Here is a 24,730-nt window from a genome sequence, read left to right as displayed (position 1 = left end):
AAACCTTAGTGGTAGATATGTGCTAAAGGGGCATTGTAAAGGCTCTATAGTGGATTCCTAGTGCACACCTCGGTAGTGTGTAAGAGTTTTTCGTTGGCTAACGGATGCTCGGCAAAATGAGAAGAAACATCTTGTGGGTAAAGTACAACCTCTGAAGAGTGTTAAAACTGAATCGTCAACTCTGCTCACGATCACGAGCGGCACTGAAAACCTACCATGATTATAATTTGATATTTTGGTTAGTTGGTCAACTATGATGGGGGAATCATAGTTGAGGGTGATCAATCATAATGATGGGAACTATGATTGAGGTGTTTAACTTTAGTGGATGGAACTTTGGTTGAGGTGGTCAGTTGTTGGTTAAGTCAAGATGGATGGAATCTTGAGATGGTTTGTTATTCACTTAATTATTATTGTTTTTTGAATGTTTTTATTCAAATGTTGTTTACGCAAAAGAGCCATTAGCCATATTCTTGTTAAAGCCTTCATATGCACACTATTTCCTTTACAACTTGCTGAGTACGACATGTGTTCACTCTTGCTATCACCAAACACTCAGTTGAAGAATGTATCGAGGAATACACTGAAGGTGGATCATTCTAAGATGCTTTCTATGTCGATAATGCCTGTGGAAGAGTCGTAAAGGATTAGAGTAGTTATAGTTCATTTTGTTCTGTTGTAGCTTATTTGGTTCTTCAACCCTTGAAGGTCATTTGTGTAAGATAGTTAATTCAATTAAGGTATGTATATTGTAATGGTTATCATCAATGAAGTCACTATGTATTAGGATTGATTACAATATTACAAAGGATTGGGGGATCGATCAGAGATTGGTTTGTTTCCTTAAATCTGTAAAAGGAAAAGGATCTATTTTGAATAAATAGAAAGGGCATGGTCTTTTTTTAAAATAGAGTGACCTATTTATAAAAATGAAAATTTTTAGCAACTAAACTGTAAAAGAAAGGGGCTTTGGTAAAAACAGAAATGTTCAGGGGCTAATTTGCAAAAGTGGCAATTTTCCCGAATTAAATTGAATGGAAGATGACTGGATAAATGGGCTACCGACATGGCTTGACACGTTAGCTATCCGGCTGATGTGGTCGGCTGATGACGTGGTATAGAAGCTTACTAGGATTATGAACGGGACATGTGTCATCGGGTCATTGGACAGCGAAGGGGTATCCATCGATCTAATATAGATCGTTGGTTTTGGATCGGACAACCGGGGAAGGAAAGAGCGACTGGAGATAGACAGGTGGCGGATGGCTCAGCGGCGCATGGATGGAGACTCACCGGAGTCCGACCGAGTTTGCGCTCTAGTGGGCTAGGGTCGACAACACGCAACAGAAATGCGAGAGTGGTGCAAGTGGAGCTCACCTGAGGGGTTGCGTGGTGGTGGTGGTGCCCCGGTGACTAGGATGCGATGGCGAGGCCACCAACGTGCTCAACAGGTGATGGCGAAACTCCTGGGTGGCTTGGCGGAGGCAAAGCAACGCAGAGACGGCGCAAAGTCGAGCTCAACTGAGGGTGGCAATGGCAGCGGTGGTGGATTCGGTGATCTAGGATTTGGGCGTTCAGAAGCAAAGGCAGCTATAGGGTTTCAAGGTGGTGGAACCGGCATAGGAGGCGGCGATGCGATACAGGTCCACCTCAGACTCGGTCGATTCCTGGCACGGGTTGGAGGTAGGGGATGAGGCCCACTTGGTGGCGATGCGCGAAGGGAGACATCACGAGGCGACGGTAGGCCCGCGCTAGAGTTGGGCCGAGCGCGCCCCAGGCAAAAATCGGGATGAGAGGGAGAGAAACGGCTCAGCTCGATAAGGAAGAGGAAGTGGGCCAAAGAAATGAAAAGAAAAGGAGAGGGGGAAGAAGGGATTTTGGCCTAGGAAGGAAAAATGGATTTTCTTTTATGAAACCTTTTCAATTTTTCCCAAAAAATCTAAATGGCACGCCTCAATGTTTTCAAATTTTCATTTTTCACACAAAGAAACTCCAATGTTTCTATTCAGCATGGATGCAACAAATAAAATAAATATAGCCTAAAGTAATTATTTTATTTAGAAAATAAATTTCTACCTAGGGTTTTGAGACAAAGAAAAACAACCTAAATCTAAAGAAGAGATATTTTATTACTATTTTCAAAAAGTTGAAAATTAGGGTGTTACACTAGGGCATCTACCTCTTGCCCCCCCCCCCTCTGTATAGATTTCAAAACAAAACCCAATAGGTGTTTCTACATCTTGATCACCAATTGGAAGTATTTTGCTAACTTCGGGTTCTTTGCCTGATAGGTCTTATTCACTTGGCATGCCACGAGCTACGAATCTGTCTTCACCATTGTGTGCTTTGCTCCTAGGGCTTTTGCCTTCCGAAGGACCAGCAATATGTCTTCATACTTTGCAATGTTGTTTATGTTGTCGAAGCGAAGCTTGGCCGCATGGAATAGCTTCAACTCCTGGCAACGTAACCACAACGGCCGTGCCTACACCATAGAGTCCTCAAGCTCCATCAATGTGTATGGTCCATATCAGGCCAGGTTGTGGTTCCTCCAATTATTTTTCCCTGGACGTCCAGTTGGCAATGAAGTCTTCCAATGTTGCGACTTTATGGTTGTGAGAGCCGCGAAGATAACACACAGTGGGGAAAGCTCGATGGCCTACTTGCGAATGCACCCAGTGGCTTCTCAGTTCGCAAAGACTTCCTTCAGAGGGTACGAGGTTGAGACTATGATCGGGTGAGTTGTGAAGTAATTCTTTAGTTTTCTAGATGTGATGACTACATCATAGGCCATCGTCTTGAGCTCGGAGTACCTCTCCTTTGCACCACCTACCACCTCAGAGATGAAGTAGACTAGCACTTGCTGAAGGCTCTCCTCACTTTTCTTTTCCTAGACCAAAATGGTGTTGACTGTCGAAGGTGATGCAACAACATATAGCAACAATACACTACCAGGCTCTGGGCTAGCCAGTGTGGTCAGTTTTGACAAGTGGCTCTACAAGGCTTTGAAGACTTCCTACTTCTCATACGTCCACTTGAATGACTCTAACTCTCGGAGGAGCCGAAGAAATGGCATGCTCTTCTCCACATATCATACGTTGAACTGGTTCAGAGAGGTCACCCTTCCTACTAAACATTGGGTACCCTTGATGGACCTTGATGGATTCATATCAATGGTATCTCATATATTCTCCAGATTTGATTCAATGCCTCTTAGAGACACCAAACATCTAGCAGGTGGCCTGAGCGAACACCAAATGCATAATTTTCAGGGTTCAACCGTAGACCCGTCTTCCGAAGATTGGTAAATGTCTACTCTAAGTTGGCCCCATGGTCTCCTTCGTGTTGGCTTTGGACCATGATGTTGTCAACATATACGGCTACATTGCGGTCTAGCTGGGTGAGAAGAACCTTGCTTAACAGTCTTGCTAAGGTGGCCCCAACAAAGCGAAGACTGAACAACATCTGGACGTAATAATAAGTCTCAGAAGGTGTGATGAAGATTGTTTTTTGCTTTGTCCTCTTCGGCCGTCTAGATCTGATGGTATCCAGAATACACTTCGAGGAAGCTCATCAGCTTCGATCCCATGACTGCATCAACCAATTGGTTTATCCTGGCCAGGGGGAAGTCATCCTTCTGGCACGCCTTGTTCAAGTCAGTGAAGTCTACACACGTGCCACTTGCCATTGTTCTTCTTCACCAGCACTTGGTTTGCCAACCACTCAGGTATATGACCTTGCAATTCACTTTTGCTACGAGGAGTTTCTTGACTTCTTCCCTAGCACTTTCCTAGCGATCAATAGACATCTTCCTAAGCTTCTGCTTCTAAGGTTTTACCTCTAGAGCCACATTTAGGCGATGTTCTATCAGCTCCCTTGGCACTTCTGAAAGGTCCTGAGGTGACTAGGCGAAAATGTCCTTGTTGGCTCAAAGAGTAGCCAACAATTTCACCTCTTGCTCAAGTGGCAATTCGGCGCATATATACACGCAATTGTCTTGGTTATCGGGGCATAACGGGATCCACTTTATGTTACTTTTGGTTTTGGCTCTCGGCAGTGTGTTCTTGCACCTTCAGTTGACCTAGAGCATGGCCATGTTCTATCCTTTGGACCATGACATGATCCCCCCAGACAGAGATGACACCCTTCGAGTTGGGCATCTTCATACACAGGTAACCATGATGTACTACCTTGTCAAATTTAGATAGTGTTCCTCTCATGAATATGGCATTGTACTGGTAAAGCAAATCCACCATATCAAACAGAACATCCTTCGTCCACACTCCTCTCCTCATACCAAAGGATACCAGGAGTGAGATCCGTCCAAAGTTTTCAATGGGCTTTCCCCTGAAGCCTTGTAGCCGGGTCCTAGCTGGTTGCAAGCAGCTTCTAGGAATTCCCATATGATCAAAGGCTTCTGCAAATAGAAGATCTGCTAAACTCCCCCCATCAATCAATATCCTATGTACATCCGATCCGGACACATTTGTGGAAATGACCAAGACGTCCATATGAGGGTAATGGTGGGTTTGAAGGTCTCTTTGAGAGAAGGTAATTGGCTAGTGAACTGGTCCCCACATGATGGTTGGGGAACTAGTCCCCACTTGATGGTTGAGGAATTGGTCTCCACATAGTTGACCCTATGTACATACTTTCTTCGTTGCCTCTTGAATTCGAAGTCATAGCTGGATTCCCCTAGAGATGGCCAATATCACACTCCTAGCCCATTCTACATTCTGAACGTATCTTACCCCTTCAGAGGGGGCCTCGATCGCCATCCTGGGTGGTGGCGGTGGCAACTCAGTTGTCTACGAGTGATGTGGGGAAGGAGCCGTGGTCTAAGCCATGGAGGTGGATCAGAGATCATGGGAGCTGAGTCAAAGCTTGAGTCACTTCACACCTCCATGTGATGCACCGTTGATATTACATCAGTTAGGTGAGGGTATTTATATCCATAACTCAACCACCCCAATTACTTTACATTTGTGTCCTTTATCTACAAGAATATTCCACTTAACACTAAGGAATATCCGAAGATTCCTAGGATATTACTGTCAACATACATTTACATGACATTATTCTAACTGAATCTGACACATGTCCTAAGGGATCCGCATAGGGTCTCCCTTCAGGGCTGTTGGTGAATTTTCTCAGGTCATCTTCTCGCTGAAATCTTGCTAACTTATAGGTTCCTCTTAGGGAAGATCTTTGTTCTTTTATCGAAGGTCTTTGTATCACATCCTTTCGTCTTTAGGGTTTCGTTGTATCACTTCGTCCTTTAGACTTTGCTACATCCCCTCATCCTTAGGGTCTCGCAATCGGACTTCACTATCACTTCTGTCCTTCAGTATTCCTTTCTTCATATGTCCTATTTAGAATCATCGTTTGCGCCATCAGATATTCAAATATACGTCCTTTGGTTTAATCCCTACAGAGCACGAGAAGAACATATGTCTCAATATTAGCGTTGCTACTTTGTCTTTAGAGTTTGCTGAGATAGCCAAAGTCAACTAATAAGGCCAACGTGGCACCGTTTCCTAACAAAGTTCAAGCTTCGCCTCTGGCAGCAGTGTTACTGCGTTATCGATCGGCACATCATTCAGGTTTCAGGCCACGTTGCAGATCCTGCTATTTTACTTCTCAAGAAAGCAGATCCTGCTACGATTGTTTATCGCTGTCATGCAAGGCCAATGGTCAGATGCAGTGTTTCTAGCCATCACCCCGATTAACCAGGTTCACTGAGACTGAGAGTAACTGCCAAACATGGTGATTAGCGACCGCAGAGAAGCTCTGCGTTAGCCCACAGGGGGGCAGGGGTCGTCTCCCGAGCCGTCGTTATCGCGTCTGCGATGGAGGTCGGTGGCAGCAGCAGTCACCTCTTGCTCCGCGCTAAACCCCCTTCGTGCGGTACGATGTTTAACGCTAGTCAATTAAACCTGCTCCTCGTCGTCAACAACGAGAAATTCCTCACTGGAACTTTCACCTTTTCCTTTTGCTGCCAATTATTTTACTTTCACAGGGAGGCTCCTCTTTTTTTAAAAAAAAAAAAACTTGGCTGCTCTGCTTCGATGGGTGTTTGCGCCTCTTGGAACAGGCACCGAGTGGTTGCGCCGCGTGCATGGGACAGCGGGTGGTGACTCACCGCGATCAGCCGTAAATTCGTCTGCCTTCCATGCAAAGCTTTCGGCTTCGCCTCCAGGGCGAGTTTATTATTCTGACGATGCGCAGATACAATGCAAAGCCCGTGTGCGAGATTTCAAAGTTTCTGTCAGTGTGTTGTGGGTTTCAGATGTTGTTTCGATTGCGCTTTGCACAATGACGTTGATGTCCACTACTACACTACTACTCTTCACGAGGAGCTCTGGTTTCGAAGCTTGTGGTTAACTTTTCTGGCCTCGTCACTTGTTCGCAAATCAATCCTGCAGCCAGTCCGAAAATTTCATTGCCATATTCTAGTTTGAGGCGATCTTCTGACGTCGGAAAATATCGGTGCAGTAGCTGTTAACATGAGCAATCAAAGCATAATGTGCTGAAAATATATAAGCATAACTACTAACATATATCCTGATGACATATCTGTATGTAGCTTCAAGGATTTGATAGTCTTCCGATCGAAACAAAACTACCTGCCCCATTTCCTTACAGTCTTTACTTGTGATTCCCCGGAACCGAACCCACGCGCCTGCTCTTGCGAAACAACTGTATTTGATGCTAAAAAAAACAACCAAAAAAAAAGTGTTTCATACAGTTACTTTTCAGAGGCACATACTAGCTAAGATTCTAAAAACTGCTATATAGGAAGGATCAAAGGAAAGAGTTTCTGACAATTTGTCATATATGTTAGAGATAGTGTTAATGGAACTCTTCATCAAGCAGGTGGTTATGTAGTTATAGATTGCAGGCTGCTTGAATAATTCTTTTTATATTATTTCCTCTTCATATGATGTTGATTATTGATATCGTGACTTTGTAATAATCAACTATTGATTATATGTATCCTATGATGCAAAAATCCGGATGCTTATCCCTTATCTAAAAACATAACTGCGCGCCATCGGGCGGCAGAGAGCTCCATATTTCAGTGGCTGGAGAATCTGAAGTTGGCCATTTTCCCCCTCTGTCGTGCAGTTTAACTTGGGTGATTTTTTAGATAATCACTTTGGCTGTTAACAACGCGGAATCAGGTTCCTTACCAAATTGTATCATGAGCCTCACTAGCTAACATAGCAGCTCAAAAAAAGTACTAGCTGACCTGACATAGTAGGAGAGAGTATCAACCCATCGCCTGTTCTCTTCTGAAAGAGAACAGCCAGCTGCATGCAGTGTCTATCTCTGCAGGCAATCGTTTCTTTTCGCTCAAGGCAAGAAGAGCGTATGCTGGCATCCACTAAATAAATATATCAGGTAATGTTGCTCTGTGACTACTCTGTCTTGGGCTCCAAGAAGAAGCATTTGAACCACTAGACTGCTGTGCCTTCCGATGCATAGTGCGTATGCCACAAAAAAATCTGAAGGTTTCCTACCGTTTTGTTCGCTGTCCTGCAATTGTCATATTCAGAATTCAGATGTTGCAGCTTGCAATGCTCGATAGAAAGACCTTGTACAATAAATTTTGTATTTTTTATTTCTTATAGTACATATCATATTTTTGTTTGAAAAGTTTTGAAGAGCTAGATCATAGTATATTTTACACCACCATTTTTTCAGAATTATTTATAACTATTTTGATATTATCTTGAATTTTAAAAACAATGAAACATAATATTTTTTATTTTTAAATCTGTCGTCCGCTTGGAAGGGTGAATGGTTTATTTTTTAAAAACTGTCATCCTGTTGGAAAGGCGATAGGTGCTTATAGCCTTTTTCAACGGACGACAGTAATGTAGTTTTATAATTTTTCAAATAAACGTCTATTTTGCAATTTTTTATTTTCAAAATATAAAAAATCTTTTTTACACAAAATTAAAAAAATTCTTGAACAAAGGCATCGGTGCTGGTCGCGCTTACCAGTTTCGACCGGTATAGACGGCCCGTTAGTACACATGGATTTTTGGAGGAAGGAGGGGTCCGTGAAGCCCACAACCCGTGTTCATCCAATAACCCACCTCGCCGGATTCCTGCCGGTCCCGGCCAAGAAACCTCGCCGAACTACTTCACCAACTACAACCCGAAACCCTAGCCCCGCCCATGGGCGACGACGCCCCCTCGCCATCGCCGTCGCCGTCGCCCTCCTCCTCCTCAGGCGCCTCCCCCTCGCCCTCCTCCCCGCGCGCCAAGCGCCACCGCATCCACCGCTACGCGCTCGGCTTCGAGTTCGCACCGCGCCTCGCGCCCTATGAGGTCCCTCCGCCACGCCTCCCCGATTGGACGGAAGGCTCCACCTTCGCGCTCCTCGACGCCTGGGGCGACCGCTTCGTCCGCGCCGGCCGCCGTGGCATCCGCGCCGACGACTGGCTCGAGGTCGCCCGCCTCGCCGCCTCCGCCGCGAACCGCCCCGCGGGGTACTACTCCGAGTCGCAGTGCCGCAACCGCATCGACACTCTCAGGAAGAAGTTCAGGAGGGAGAAGGAGAGGGCCCGCCTCGCCGCGCGCCGCTCCCACCCCTCCACCTCCAAATGGGTCTACTACGACAAGATGATGTCTCTCATTTGCCCGCCGCCGCCGCCTCCGTTGCAGCCGCCCGTCGTTACGCGCCGCCGGGACACGCATCCCTCGCCGCGTTTAACGTGGGGGACGAGGGCCCCGGAGTATATGCTGGGCGGCGGTGGGGACGCAGGGCCCGGGAATTCAGGATCGGACGTTGAATTGGGTGAACCACAGAAAATTGGGGCTGTTGCAGGACATTCCATTAGATTTGCGGTGCTGACGAAGTCGATACAGAAGCTTGGGGAGGTTTTTGAGAGGATGGAGAGTAGGAAGAGGCAGCACATGGCGGAGGTGGAACAAATGAGGAGGGATTTCCAAAGGGACCTTGATGGAAAGTGGAGGGAGATTCTGGAGAAGGTGAAAACGGGAACTGCTTGTCTTGGGTACGAGGATGTGGATGAGGGTGATGCGGGAGAGGATGGTGATGGTGGCGATGATAACAAGAGATTAGAGGATGGTGGTGGTGAAGAGCAGAACAATGGTGCCATGGATGCTTCTCCTTAGCATATGGCCTAGAAGTTCACCAAATGAGGTTGGTTTACTCATCTAAGCTTACGTTATGTGCAATATTGTAATGAGCAAAGTGCCAAATCATGTTTCATTGTAGCATATATTTGGATTTCATTATATTTTGCATAACCGAAATTGAACTAAGGAAGAAAGACTCTTTTTTTTGGTCTGGAATGACTATGATGACAGAGTCATGTCTTCAGCCTCATGTGGAAAACCATATACATCACTCAAGAAACTAGGTGTGTGGTTGCCAATGGTGCTCAGTAGTGTCTTATGGTAATAACTCCAACTTCCCTGTTAGCATTCGAAGTCATGATACAGTGCCCTTGATAATTTCCGTAGGGTCTTGCATTTACAGTCATGTTGGGACTTGTAATTGTTTAAAATAGTAATTTGCATTTAGATTCTCTTGGAAGGAAGATTGTAGGTTGGCATCAGAACAAATCACATGGTTGATGTTAGATTTGTGCTGAGAGAAACTACTCAACCCGTAATCTTCAAATATTTGAGACTGAGATGCAAAAGAATCAGTTACTCCTGTAAATCTGTGTTTAGTGTTTTATGAGAATGAAATCTGGTATCAGTTAATGGCAATATATGCTAGTTAGATCAATCTTGCTATCGTCGGAGTATTTAAATTCTGGCTTGAGAGATATTGTTGGGAATATTGGAATTTATTGGTCATACTCAACTTTTATTGGTGCTTTTCATCATGATAGATGCAACAATGTATGCATTACTAGACCGTGATATCTTGCACACTACTGAGTTATGTGCTAGAACATCTGTTGGTCCTGTATCAGCTTGTTAAACTTGAACCGGAAGGTTCTCAAGTCTACCCGAATATGTGCATTCTTTGGACAAATCAAATTCGCCATTCATATAATTTACTCACCTCCTCAAAAGATTGCAAGTTGAAATGCCATCATATGTGACATAGCAAAACAGTAGTACCCGAGCTATCATATGTGCCTGTTTCGTTGGCATGGCATATTCAAGGCAGCATATTTTCTATTGGTGTCCATTTTAAGAAGTCAACTTATTCTTAGTGATAATAAATAATGCTTCAAGTATATGTAATGAAAGAGGTATGAGTGCTGGTTCAACGGTAGTCATAAGTTGTTGTACTGAAATGGAATAGATTGAAGGTACCTGTTTACACTTAAGCAGAGAGATAGAGATGTTTCTGAGTGGTACTATGTATATTGGCAATTTTAGGTATCCTATATTTGTCTAGTGATTATACTGACAGAAAGTTTTTTTTTTTTATGTTTTTTCCTTCCTGTATGTACATTGTATTGCTACTTAAGATATAAACTTATTAGTCTTCTGTTCCTATAAATGGTATTAATTATGTTAGTTTATCATGTATTACAAAGCCATCATTGATTTTGTTAGTAAATGGAAGTGTTCACAAATCCTTCTTACTGTTTGCCTGTTTGGTTCAGTTGGAAACAGGATATAATTTTCCAGTATTGTTTAGAGTTTGTTGCTTTGCGAGGGCATGGTGGAGACATCCTCTTGAATGCATCCTTATGGGCATCTCTCGACCTCTTGTTTTTTTCACATGATGCTGTAAAACCTACCATTTCCCCTTGCTATGTTCTGGCTCCTGTATTCATTTTGTGTCAAGCTTTAGAGTTCAAATTCTCAAACACTCGTGACTTGATATGATAGTTGTATCTTAGTTTCCCATGACTGCAAAGAATGATCGAAATATCTATTCTAAAGAAGTTTCCCACCTTGAGTCTAGAATTTGTACATGCAGCTAGTCAAGTTTGGCACGTTCTATTAATGCTTTTATCTACGGTGGGAGACGTAATGTAGTACTTCTGGGATTTCACCCAATGGTCCATGCAATTGCCTGTGACAGTGGAAGCTGAAATCGCAGTTTCACAGAAAAACAATAACAAAACTTTTGGCCTTCGGTTTGCAGTATGTTACGAAATATTGTTAGCGAAGTCCATGTTCATGTTCTTTTAGTTAGGATCTCATATTGTTTGGACATGCGGTTTGTTGTATCCAAGTTTTTTTCTCTGGAATGTGCACCCACTTTAATTTTGTTATCTTGCAAGATTTAAGAAGTTAGAAGCTTGAACATGAAAGATTACTTATTCAGCTTTGGTGTTTCAGGAACAAAATTGGGGTGTCATGCCAATAGATGGATCCACACGGTAGGCAGGTGATTTAACTCTGTAACTGCTGATATTAGGATTGTGAGCACCCAAATCACAAGAGATATGTAGCTAATGATTTAAGTTTCATATAGTCTGCCAACACCCAGCGCAGACTGCTGTATAATTCTCTTTTCAATTTTTTTCTCAGCAATGCTAAGCAAAATAGTACTGCTCATTTGGTTGTTGTATATGGCTAGTGGCTTACTGACGTGTGATTTCGATATATCATCTCGCATAGCTCGTGCTCGCCTTTTTGGACCTGAGATTGTCGGTGGCCTAAGCTGCTTTGTTTGCATCGTGCTCAGTTAGTCAGATATAAAAAATGTCCAAACAAATCGTACTCCCTCCGGTCATGTTGATTGGGTCAAACTGGATATGAGATTGAAATCACCCACAAGGAGCCATTTCAGGAGCCAGAGTTCATTTATGAAAATGATTTTCTTAGCATCTCCTTGCAGGCCGTAAACTGAAGTCAACGACTAAGCAATCCCGTTAGCTAACATAGTGATCGTCGCTGAAACCGAGTGTTGAGTGAGGGGAGGATCAGACAACAAGAAAAAATTCCTGTTGCAAGCAATAAGCATGCCGCCCCTAGCACCAGTAGAAGGGAGCTCGACGTACTGATCAGTGAAGTCTGGTCCCAGAGTCTGCAGAAGCAAAGAAGATGTCCAAACCTTTGTCTTAGTTTCTTGCAAACAGACAACTGTTGTGCCATATGAATGGATAAGGTTTCTGATGGCTGTGTTTTCCCGGGGAGTTCAAACCCCGCACATTCTAGCAAAGCAAGTTACCGTTTTACTGCAACATGTAAACAGGGCGGTGCAACATCACGTTTCAAAATGAAGGTGGGATGGACCTAGAAGGCCATCCTAAACACCAAAACAAGAACCCGCAGCTGCGGTTGTCTAGCTTTGTCTTAGCTGCGGTTGCATAATAGACATAGTAGAAATTGCATAACAGACGGTGCTACATCTTGACGCGAAGGAGAAACTACTGACAGGCAACAGCCTCACTACAGCAACGTTGTGACAGCCTGATGGTGGAGAGAAAAACACGGACACAAAACAGCCAACAGACAACAAAGGGATATGAGCCCTACTAGTACCGAAGGAGTCTTGGTGGAGATGCATCTTAACACAGACACACGACGAAAACAACACAAATTGATGCATTCATCACGCAATTTCATATCTCTCCGCTTGGAACGGCACTGGCGCAATCTTGTTTCGGCTGCTCTTTTTCGGCCTGGAACTAAAGCCATGATCGATCAATAGTTAATTACCTCGTGGTGATCTTTCGACGGTCGTCGACTAAGAGGTTGGTGGACCTGTCGAAGTACGCGATGAAGGAGACGACGATGTCAATGGCGAAGAAGACGTCAACAATCAGGTCCACGACGAGAAGTGGCGTGGTGATGGTCTTGTCCACACTACTATAAAAATTATTTTTAGAGATGGATAATAACACATTGCACAGGCGTTTAGTCAATCCGCCTGCGATCAAAAGCCTGTGAAAATAGACGATTTTCACAGGCACAAAAGAAGCCGCCTGTGGAAACCTATTTTCATAGACGGTTCTCTTTAGTAACCGTCTGTGTAAATCGATTATCACAGGCGATTTTTAAGTGAATCGTATGTGACAATAGGTTTTTATAGGCGGTTTCTTTTGCAACCGCCTGTAGATAAGTAAATTTTCACAGGAAATAGAGCTATTTCGAACCATCTGTGAAAACTAGTTTTCACAGGCAGTTCACAACCTTACGGGGCCCGAGCCGAGTATTCAGACTATTTGTCCTATAAACTGCATGTAGAAACGAACAATAGATGTCTCGAAAAATAGTTTTTGTAGTAGTAGTAGGACCAACTCGAACGGCGATGCCCATGCCAAGCACAACACTAGCACGATCAGGAACCCCTGCCACCACCTAAACGAACCCAGCCCGTGAAGATGTGAGGTCGTGAGCTCATGCATACACGGTGAATCGACCAGGCCAGCCGCCAGCCGCATGCATGCCAGTCAAGGCGACGAGGAAGATGATGTTTCCGGCGCAAGGCAAACGATCGTAGCAATCATAGGGGCTGATGATGTTGTTTCCGGTGCAAGGGAAGAGCTCGCCGGGCGCTAGGAGAAACTCGCAAGAAACACCGCGGCGGCCGTTGTTGGCTACCGTCAGCGTCCACCTTTCTCTCTCTGATCTTGCCATGCTAGGTCTGATTTAGTATAGCTTGAGCTCTAAGATCTATATTAAATTTAGAATTTATATAATAAATAAAGTAATTTAAATATTTATTTTTCATTTAAAATAAAACTAGATGATTCAACTAAATACCCACACTTCATTCACATTTTTAAATCTGAATTTCTTAAAACTAGATATGGTCGACTTAAAAAAAAATTGAATCTATGTCCGTACAAAACATACCACTAGTATCAGCTTCGCTCTTCCCCAAAGCTGCTCACACAGAATTACGCCGAAAGACACGAACCATTAGTAGCACGCCATAGAGCCATAGAGGTTTATCCAGACATATAACTGCTTGTCTTTTCATAGGTTACATCAACTAGCTAGTTAAGAAAAATAAAACCTTTTAATTAGTTCCCTTTTTGCAACTTCCTTATTATCCATTCTATTCATTTTTTTCTAGATATAGAATACTTTTATAAATGTTTTAGATATAGAATATTTTTATAGAATGCTCTAGATATAGAATACTCTAGATAAAGTATTATATAAAAAATCTTTATTTTATTTTGCAAATTTAAACTTCTATCAATGCATGGTACTTTACAAAACCACTAGACACGATAGAGATTCGAGAGAACCACCTACGATCGATATTATTTCTTTCCCTTCACGAACAACTCAAATTCTCTTCGATCGAGTAAAAAAAGGACACAAAGGTGCCCCAAACATTCAAGACGTACGATCGAGAGGATGATCGCATTCGCAGCAATGCAGCCTTTCATGATCAGGACATCTGGTACCAAACGAACAAGTACGTACACTAGCTAGTAGCACATACCTGCTGCAGGCGGCAGCTACAAGACGACGCTATATCCATCGAGGCTACACGAAGACTTGTAAGGCAAACGATCGCAGCATGCAGCCGATCGATATATACTTGTAGACCGCGGAAGGATATTGATCTCTGGCCTGCGGCCGGCGCAACTCGCAGTCCGCCACGAACGGAGACAGACGATAATTCTTTTCCGAGTCGCGCGCAACAGGATCGGCCGGGTAAAATTGAGCGTGCGCGCAGTGCATAGAATTGGACTTACTCCCGGGTGATATTTCCTTTCCGATTCGTCGCATTTTTTTTCCACCTTTCTTTGACTGGCTAATCCCGTCTGGATAGGGTTTTTTTCAGTTTTTTTTAAGTCAGAAGTTATCTAAACAGCTGGCTTCTAGTCTTGATTTTTAGTGGTTTTTGGTTGACTAAGGAAATGATTATAGTTAAAATAAATTAAAAGCTGAGAAACAGATTCTGACTAGCTTTTCTGATTTTTAAGTGTGCTGAAAAGCTAAAAATTTATTATAAAAATCAACGACAAAAATTTAACAGACATAACCGTTTTCCCAACTTAGCAAAAACTTCGAAGCCACAACCTATCAAAATAAGCCCTAACAAAACTTGCCACGGCAAGGTGAGGCTTATATTTATTTCACTTTTACCACTTGATTCGACGCCTCGGCCATACCAGTTACCACCTTGGAGGTTTTTCCTTCCACGCTTTCTAATCTTCAGATGTTTGAAATCATGCGAGATTTCACGCGACATTCAAACTCTGCTGGCAATGAGAGGTGAGGGTTTGCGGCTTCTATTGGCTAGCTTTTCGGCGAGGATTTGTGCCCTGTAGCCTTAGAGGGATGTCGGTGTGCAGTAGACCAGTCGGTGTGCAGTAGACCAGCCTAGCGGTGGAGGTGGATGAGAACGCGGAGCGGTGGGGACACCGTGGGTCAGGTGATAGATAGTCAGTGGGCTTGTGCCGAGGTAAAAGATCTTTAAAACGGAGTGATTAGCGTGGCGAGAGTGACGGGCAAGAAGAATATAGGTTAGAGGTGGAGGGGGAGCACGGGAGGATGAAGAAATCGTTGGTTTGACTAGAGACTGAAAAAGGGTTGTGCATCCAATGACTCATGGCAGTTGAAAATTGGCAACTCCCTCTTCGTTCCCGTTAACCTTGGCATTTGGCTCACAAGCTTGCCTTTCTACATGACTCCATGCGGGTCCTCCCTTCCAAATTCCGATCGTTGTTTGGCCCATACCCTATGCAGGCCTTAGTTGGGCTGAGCGATCTCGATCGGTTCTTACAGGCCTACCCATATTTTTTTTCGAAATAATGGCAAGAGCGCTGCCATCTATTAAAAAAGAATAGATGTTTTTATTGACAGAACAATTGCTGAGCAAAATTGGCAGGAAACAACGGCTAAAAAGAGAATCAAAGATGCCTACAAACATATAGTTACAATATCGTAGCAGGTTTAAAGGTTTGGTATCATCTTTGTCCTAGTTTTCTAATGACCTCATCTCACTATCATCAGAGAACGACCAGACATCTAGATGGGTGGATCCACGGGCCCATTATACGCTTGTACAAATGCAGCTAAAAGTTGCAAGGATGTTAACAGAGATGTAGAAAAGGCATGGGTGATTACAAATCTTTCATTGAGGGACGATCACGTATTTCGCAATCCCCTTGTGACAAGACACTTTCATTATTAGCATTTGTACAACTTGGGCGAACTCTCTTCAGAGAACAATACACGAGTAATGAAATTCATCAGGGAAAAAGTCGATTCCTGCAGGCCGGCCGGACGATCAACGGAAGAGGCACATGACGAAGACCGCCGCGAGCACGAGGAAGTGATCTATCCCTTGGTCCACGGCAACTCCTGCAAAATCACAGGCCAGATAAGTGCATGCAGCCTAAGTAGGAATCGATTAATTAACCGATTAGCTGCCAAGCACTCGACCGCACTTGCGTGCGCAAGCATCACGCACTAACCATCGGTGGAGAACTTGCCGGAGACCGATACGAGCGATGCGGCCGCGGCGTCGACCTGGCACAGCAGCGCGGCGGCCAGGAAGTAGGCGAGCACGAGAGCTTGGGGCCTCATGGTGTCGCTCGCCGGGCGCTTGGGTGTTCCGTTCTCCGGTCGCCGGCAACAGCAGATACGCTGCAACAACGAACGAGCTACGCGACCGGATTTTCTTAGACGCGATCGATGCAGCGGATTTGCGCGCGTCTCGGGTTTATATATAAAGAGGGACGTCAAGAGTTAGCGCCAGCCACATCTCCCCGAATCCGACTTTGGCTCGCTAGCCACTTCTGACCATCCCGTCCGGCTTAGTGGTTTCTTTATGCCACGCGTATCAGTTTTCAGCCGCAAGATTTGCCAAGGCGGACAGATGAACGGCCGTGACCAGCGAACGACGACGGGTCGGAGTGCTTAGAGTACGACCATCAGGGTCGCCCAGCAGCCGAGATTGAACCGATGGTCAGGGACGGGAGTTTATCAAAGAATGCGTGCTGTCTGGCACGGCCGGCCACCGAGCAGGTCAGCTGAAAGCGAACGCTAGTGCGTATACGCGCCATGAGTTTGCCACCAGATACGCCGTCCAAAATAATGCCAAATGAAAGGGCTGCATACTGCATGCACGCTCGAGTACCATAGTACTATATGTGACTGTGAGAACCGTTCGGCAGAGGTCGGTTGTTCCGGCTCCTGAATCCTGAGTTGCTTGTTCGAGTCCGGTTTGCTATTTATCGAGTAAACGTGTCCCTTTCGATGTCATAACAACCTATCGGTCTTGTAGTCCTCTTACTTTTTTTTCCCTGTGAGACCAATAGTGTAGTCCTCCTTGATTTTCTGTTCCCAATGATATCCAAAACTTTATTGTGAACAAGTTGTACAGTGCAGCAATAGAACTCTAGTGCTACAAGGCTGCCAAATTATAGCCTCCTCTGGACCGAAAATTTCAAAGGAACAGTACAAGATGCGAGCACACTGACTGAGCCCTTGCTGAATAAAGGCCGAACTCTCAGCCCGCATATGGAGGCCCACATGCAACATATTGACAAAACAGAGCCCATCGTTCTACAGCCCACATCGTACGATTCTCCAGCCGCTAAGCCCACGCACAGATCACGAACACAAAACGCGATCTGATTCGCTGCTGGAAAAGCGGAACCGTAACGGAGCGGGGGACACGTCCAAATCCACACCGCAGCTCAGCTTGTCGAGTCCACAGGTTGGTGGCCGCACACACGCTCGCGCCGCGCCATCATGGCATTCAAAGTGCAACGGGGGAAGCCCCACGGTTACGCCCGGCTAATTATTGCCCGCCCCGTTTCCCAATCCGGCTCTCACGTGCGGCAGAGGAGCGAGCCCCAGTGCCCCACCACCGGCGAGCACAGACCGGTCGAGGAATTTACTCGCGCACGCGCGTGCGTACGGAGCGCCTGTGTAGAGGTGAGGGAACCGTGAGATTTTATGACCGTATAGTTCCGTCTGTCGGGGACCGTATGAAGTACGGTCCGCGAAAATTTCCACACAGCTACGAGTAGTATAGTGCTGGTGGCGGTGAACTTGAAAGAACATGTAAATTTCTACGTACGCAGCTAGTTTTTGAAACTTAACCGATAGGAGAGTTGTCAATATGTTTTAAAAAGAGAAAAAACCTGATAGACAAAAGTACAAGAAAATTAGATGGGGTTCACGTAGAACCAGCAAACTCTGCACCCAGAGAGCAAGAAAAAAGACAACAGAGATTATTCTCTTGACATAAAGTATTTATAATGATGCACCTCGGTAAAAATCCAAAGCAAATAGCCTCATCGAGGATGCTCAAAACACCGGCAGCCGATTTGTTAGCACATGGAAGGTGCGTCTATCCAAATGGGTTGTGTTCACTAGACCGATCTGAGCTCAATATTATAAACACGATCTAGACATATCATAACACGATGTCACGAGCCGAGCACTCGGCACGACGTGTCGGCATGATTAAGTCGGGTTAGCATGAGCACATCACAAATGACACAGGCATAGCCTGACACACTTGGGCCCATCCAGGCATGGCCGGGTTTATGGGTTGAATGGGCATTAACTGATCCGTTTAACTTGTTAACCTATTTATTTTAAATTTGTAGTCGTTTTGTGACTGTTTGATTAAAAAAATACAAAAATTATCATTTTTTAACTATAAATAGAGAACCATCATGTCCTTATATTCCACACAAGCAACAATATTTGCTCTTGTTTCCTCTCATCATTCTTATCTTATAGTTTCTAAGAATTTATGATAATTTAGCAAAATTAGTTTGAATTATTGCAAAAAATCTGAGACATTCCAACACCCTCATCATGTTGTATTGAAAAAATCTTGATGATTTTTTGAATCTTTCTTGTTTCTTCCATTCTTTATTTGTTATTTGATTATTTTTAACTTTGAATATTTGAACTTTTGTTAGTGTCATTTGACATTAACCATGGACATCGGTGGTCATGAGTAATGGATATTTTTATTCTATTGTTTAGTACATATGTTGAATCTTTCTTGTTACATCAATGTTGTGCTTGTCATACTATCAATCTTATAGTAAAATCCGGTTTGAAGAGGTTGTCACAGTATCTAGACTATTTTTGTACTGCAATATCTTTTGTGAACTCCTCTAACCAATAAATTATAGCATATAAGCAATATTGTATTACAATGAGTGTGCGTCCACGTAAGTTTGTTGTGGACATACCGTCAAGATTGAATTCTACTTTCTTGATATAAAAAATATTGTACCATATAAGAGCACACTTAGTGTGTTTATTTATACACATTATCTTCAGCACGGGGGTCACACTTTACTTATGGAAACGTATTGGTATGTTACCGAAAGGATACTAGAGTTTCTTGATTTTTTTTATTCAACTGTGAGCTTATCAGGAGTTTATTATCCAACATATTGTTTAGTAATGCATAATATTGTTAAAATTGCTACTTATTTAAACAGCTATAAAAATGACAATCTTCTAAGAGATTGTGCAGTTCCTATGAAATCTGAATTCTTAAAGTATTAAAAAGAAATTCCTTTGTTGTACGTTTTTACCTTTATGTTAGATCCTAAGCTAAAATTGCAGCTTTCTGTAAAGTTCTCTCAAATTTAGGTGATGCTTTTGGCTACGATTATTCTAATTATTATAATGTTCGTTCTAAGTTATTCAAAGTTTATAGTAAATTTGAAATAAAGTATGGTGGAGTTCGCCTGCTACGACCTCTATTAGCACCAACAATAAGTAAGAAGGATTTTCGTCACGATCATCTATGAATGTTAGAATTTCAACATCCAGAGAGGAGCTAACTATCTTTATTGATAGCGACGTTATCAGTCATAAAAAAGAAAACTTCATCATACTGCAATGATGGTATGAGCACAAGATGAATTATCTAGTGCTTTTACTGTTAGCACGAAATTTGTTAACAATTCTCGTATCTATAGTTTCTTCTGAGGTTGCCTTCAATCTTACTGAAAGGATAATCGAAGATATAAGAATAAGCCTATCAAGTGAGATCGTGAAAATACTCATCAAGACTGATAACAATATGAAGCACGAATGCAGCACACTGCAGAGAACACTGAGCTTGAAGCTTCGTTCAAATTTTTTTATCTAGATGTTGACGAGAATGTGTACTTTCTAATTTTCTAAGCTAGATTGTACTACTTTTTTCTTTGCTATAAAGATTTTTAATGAGGCAATATATCAATAAAGCTTATTTTTAGAATTAATTATGTGTCTCTATTATTTCTGACTTTTTATTATTTTTAAAAATGATCGGAACCACCACCCACCTTTCAATCTCTCATCTTAGCCTATAAATAACCATGAGTCATGCACCAAGGCACCATCCCAAAATCCCTCCCAGTGAACAGCAAAGCCATTTGCTAGCCAAAGTCACTTGCCCACTTGAATAAAATAATTCTATATTTCCATTCATGGATCAAGACACCGAGAACTCGCGTGCATGATTATGAGTGTGACAATATTTTGAAAAGATATTTAGATAAATTAACAGAGAATATGTAAGATTTGCTAAATGTAATATATGCAATAATGAATTATGTCAGGCCTACAAATAGAACGAGACACTTGAGGAAACATATTAAATATTGCAAGTAAAATTCTGGAGTTTTTAAAAAAAACATGTAATTTTTGGAGCAAAAATTGTACTAATTTTTTCTTCTAGTAGAAAGTTTTTTAACAAGGCAACCAATCAATAAAGTTCATGTTATTTATTTTATATATTTTTTTTATTTGTTTGAACTTTTAGCTATTTTTTTTTAATTTTTTCTATTTTCAAAGTGCTGCTAGGCCGACCATGCCTCCAGCGTGCCCGCTAGGCTAGCGGTGTGTCACCGGGCCGGCTGTGTGCCTTGCCTCCACCGTGCGTGCCGTGCCATAACCATAGACCGAGGGTGCGGCACGTGGACCAGCACGGCACAACCCAAGCCATATCATAACCAGGCCATGGTTAGCCACGCCGACCCGACATGCCTATTTAGATAGATCTGTGCATCTATTTCTCTCATTCCAAATCTTCTAAGAGACTAGCATTATGAGCGTTCTTATTGTCTTTCTTACGAGGATACATTGTTTACCACTGAGGACCATATGTACGTAGCTAGTAGTACTCGAGTGAAAACATCTTTTCCTTTGGTCGATTTTCTGGATCGTCGGATCACGATTTGCCTCTCCTACACCCGTGCAAAACGACTCCCCACCTCCCCCACTTAGCCTATTTGTCTCCACACATCACCGACGACCACCTCTTGCCACCGCTCCTCTCCCTCATCATTCATCCACCACTTTCTCTCTATTTTGTTGCTCTTCCACATCTCCAGCGATAAGGTCATTGTTGGACCCGAATCGCCACACCTTCCTCATCGTCTTGTCTGTTGATTGTCGCCCATCGTCCTCCTCTGATTCTATGGCCGGCGACGAGGCCACTGCATCCTAACCTCTAAAAGTTGCGAGTCTGGTGAACCTCAAACCCAAAACACTATAACCCTAACCTGGAATGACAGCAGGAGATGACTGTCGGAGAGTGAACTCCTGTCGCAGGAATCCCGAGAGACCCCCTTTTTAGAGATTCGGCCGGGGGGATGATCCTGGAAAAGCTTATGTGGGAAAAAATCGGGAACGGAAATAAATGCGATGGCTGGTGGGAGACGATCACCCTAATGCAAGGAAAAGTGGGTACGCCGGGTTTTAGACAGGTTCAGGCCGCACGGAGGCGTAACACCCTACTCCTGTATGAGCGCTATATTTATCCTTGAAGGGGATTCTTCAAGGAGATATCTGGTTCTAAGGGGAGAACTGTTTACAAAGAGCTTGAGGCTCTTCTGTTCTAGCTTAACTTGAGCTGGTTCGAGTGTCTGTCGATCTATCTTTGGCCTGGTTCGCCGGAGATTGTTGTTTGTCTGGTCTCTTGGCCGTCTTGTGGTCGGGGGCTCTTTTTTTGCTCTCTCCTTTTAGTGTTCTCCATCCTTTCCTTTTATAGGCGCGCCGACCTCAACATATCCTGAATGGGAAAGAGGGGACGCGAATGCCAAGGTGCCACGGAGAAGGGCGTAATCATTTCATCTTGGCGAAGTGACAGGGGCGGTGGAGAAAGGCGGCGCGCATTCGACCACCAGCCGCTGCGGAAGCCTCGGGGCGCCCTAAAAGGGGCCCACCGGGCAGCCTCAGAGGTGCCCAGTGCGCCCACCCTGTCTTGTTCTTCTGCCAGGGCAGGGTGGCAGGCGGAGCGCTTCGATTCTGGCAACGTTATCCCGAGGCACCTGGATGAAACGGGACGGGACCCGTGCATTTAATGGACCCACGGCCCCCTGCCCGCGCATGGCAGGGTCTGACACTGGGGCGTGGGCAGCTGAGAATGTCAGGATGTCAGGATGTCAGACCGCGCGTGCCTATTAAATGCGGCATTGGGCCTTTGACTGGATGACTCCCTGACGACGGGACCCTTCGGGTCGTTGAATGATCTTGCGCGAACCTTCGGGGAACCGAGTTCTCGGGGGCTGCCACGTGCAGCCCCGAGCACTCTCTCCCGAGCACGTCGGTGGGACCTTCGGGCACCGAGTCCTCGGGGGCTGCCACGTGCAGCCCCGAGCACTCTCTCCCGAGCACGTCGGTGGGACCTTCGGGGCACCGAGTCCTCGGGGGCTGCCACGTGCAGCCCCGAGCACTCTCTCCCGAGCACTTCGGTGGGACCTTCGGGGCACCGAGTCCTCGGGGGCTGCCACGTGCAGCCCCGAGCACTCTCTCCCGAGCACTTCGGTGGGACCTTCGGGGCACCGAGTCCTCGGGGGCTGCCACGTGCAGCCCCGAGCACTCTCTCCCGAGCACTTCGGTGGGACCTTCGGGGCACCGAGTCCTCGGGGGCTGCCACGTGCAGCCCCGAGCACTCTCTCCCGAGCACTTCCGTGGGACCTTCGGGGCACCGAGTCCTCGGGGGCTGCCACGTGCAGCCCCGAGCACTCTCTCCCGAGCACTTCGGTGGGACCTTCGGGGCACCGAGTCCTCGGGGGCTGCCAAGTGCAGCCCCGAGCACTCTCTCCCGAGCACTTCCTTCTCGGTATTTGGGCTCTGCGGATCATCGGGGAACTAGGGTGCTCGGGAACCAGAAGCGGCGGCCCCGAGCACCTTCTCCCGGGACTTCGCTTCTACCTACCTTGCAGGGTGGTGATATGTGGTGGATGGCCGGCCTGGCCTCGGGACTTAGGGACCCCTGGTTCTAAATATACCGACAGTAGCCTCCGGGCCCATTGGTAGCCGATGGGACGGAGACTGCGAATGGGCCCTTCGTCGCGACCGAGGCCAAGGCTGGCGCGGACGCCATGTGGCAAGCTTTCGAGGGGTGGCCCTTGCGGACCTAGACCTCAAGTATGTTCCAACGGGAAAATGAGTGGACGCGTGTCCACACAACTTCCGAAGGGTATGATAACCATACGGGCGGCACGCGTGGTTGCCGTGCAGATCGAGGAAAATACGTCTGGCAATCGCTGACATCGCGCGATCGGCGGGAGATGCGCCTGACAGTTGCGCCGATCGAGGCGACGCTTCGCCGAGCGAACCGTTCGGGCGGCAGTTTTCGAATTTTGAGATATAAAAGGGGGAACGGATCGGTCCGTTCCCCTTTTTACGCTCTCTTGCACTTGCCTTCTTCGTGCTCCGAAGCCCTCAGGAAACTCCCAGGCGACCGGAGCATTCTCCCTTCTCTCTCTTTTCACCACCAAAAAACATCCCCCATTTTGCCGAGATGACGAGGGTTGGAGGACGACGGGACAAAACTTCGGACAGCATCTTGCCGGAGTCTCGTCTGAGGAACGAGGAAGCGGCGGATAAGATAAGGAAGCTGCTGGTGCCGGAGGGTCAGGAGGGTGCTGTGGCGGTGAGGCCGGCGACTCTGATGCCGGCGACGACCGTCCCTGGGCGGACCGTCCTCTTCACCTCCTTCGTGGCAGCGGGGTTGGTGCCGCCGTTCTCCGCCTTCTTTCTGCAAGTGCTGGAGACGTACGGCATTCAACTGGTGCATCTAAGCCCCAATTCCGTCGTGGCGTTGGCGGTCTTCGCGCATCTCTGCGAAATGTTCGTGGGGGTGATGCCGTCGGCGACGCTGCTTCGCCAATTCTTCGTCCTTCGGCCGGTGGGGAAGAAGAGGGGGCACTCCACGGTGGACGTCGCGGGGTGCTGCAACCTTCGGCTCCGGGAAGGCCTGGGGGACCATTACATTCCACAGGTGATGCGCAGCAAATGGGAGGAATGGCGACGGGACTGGTTCTTCGTCGACATCGACCCCCACGAGCGCCTCGAATTGCCAGAGAAGGCGGCGGAACCTCAGCGGTCAACGTGGGAGGCACTGCCACCAGAAGATGCGAGACTGAAGCCGGTGCTGGAGCGCATTCTGGAACTGCGCGAGGGCGGGCTGACCTCAGTCATGGTGGTGGCGGATTTTCTGCGTCGTCGGTTGGCGCCTCTGCGAGAACGGGCCCGGCCGAGCTGGTTCTACACCGGGCCGGAGGACATCACCAGGACCCAAATTGGCGCGAGCTGGGATCTGGGGGCGGCGGAACTGCGGGGGATGACAAGGGTGATCACCGGAACGGAGGATATAAGCCGGGCGGAACTCCCGTGGTCGGAGATGGAGCTCTGTGCCAACCCCAGCCGGGTGGCCATTATGGCGGGGCTGCCGGAGTTCGATGCCCAGGGGCCCGTGGACCGGCCAAGAAGCCGGAGTCCTGAGGCCTCCGAACTCCCCGGGCTGGAGGAACTACTTGGCGATGAGGTCGCTGGTAGCTCGGCGCAGGCTGGTGAAGGGGTCGCCGCAAGCGGCAGCCGCCGT

At 45.9% G+C, this 24,730-nt stretch overlaps 1 protein-coding gene across 2 annotated transcripts; it reads left to right on the top strand.

The window, feature by feature from the left end:
- Window positions 1–8,057: 8,057 nt before the first annotated feature.
- LOC133919423 (trihelix transcription factor ENAP1-like) lies at window positions 8,058–11,585 on the top strand. Of its 2 annotated transcripts, none has more exons than XM_062363818.1 (2): window positions 8,058–9,175; window positions 9,343–10,631. In XM_062363818.1, the coding sequence occupies exon 1, from the start codon at window positions 8,185–8,187 to the stop codon at window positions 9,145–9,147; it is 963 nt and encodes a 320-aa protein (XP_062219802.1). In that variant the 5' UTR covers window positions 8,058–8,184; the 3' UTR covers window positions 9,148–9,175; window positions 9,343–10,631. The 2 variants fall into 2 exon arrangements, with proteins under 2 accessions (XP_062219802.1, XP_062219794.1); XM_062363810.1 differs by lacking the exon at window positions 9,343–10,631 and adding an exon at window positions 11,290–11,585 and having other exon boundaries at window positions 8,059–9,175.
- Window positions 11,586–24,730: the final 13,145 nt, after the last annotated feature.

The sequence above is a fragment of the Phragmites australis genome, chromosome 1 (assembly GCF_958298935.1).
Source record: "Phragmites australis chromosome 1, lpPhrAust1.1, whole genome shotgun sequence".
NCBI lineage: Eukaryota > Viridiplantae > Streptophyta > Magnoliopsida > Poales > Poaceae > Phragmites > Phragmites australis.
Note: the sequence above shows the minus strand (reverse complement) of the source record. Positions and strands in the feature narration are given on the sequence as shown.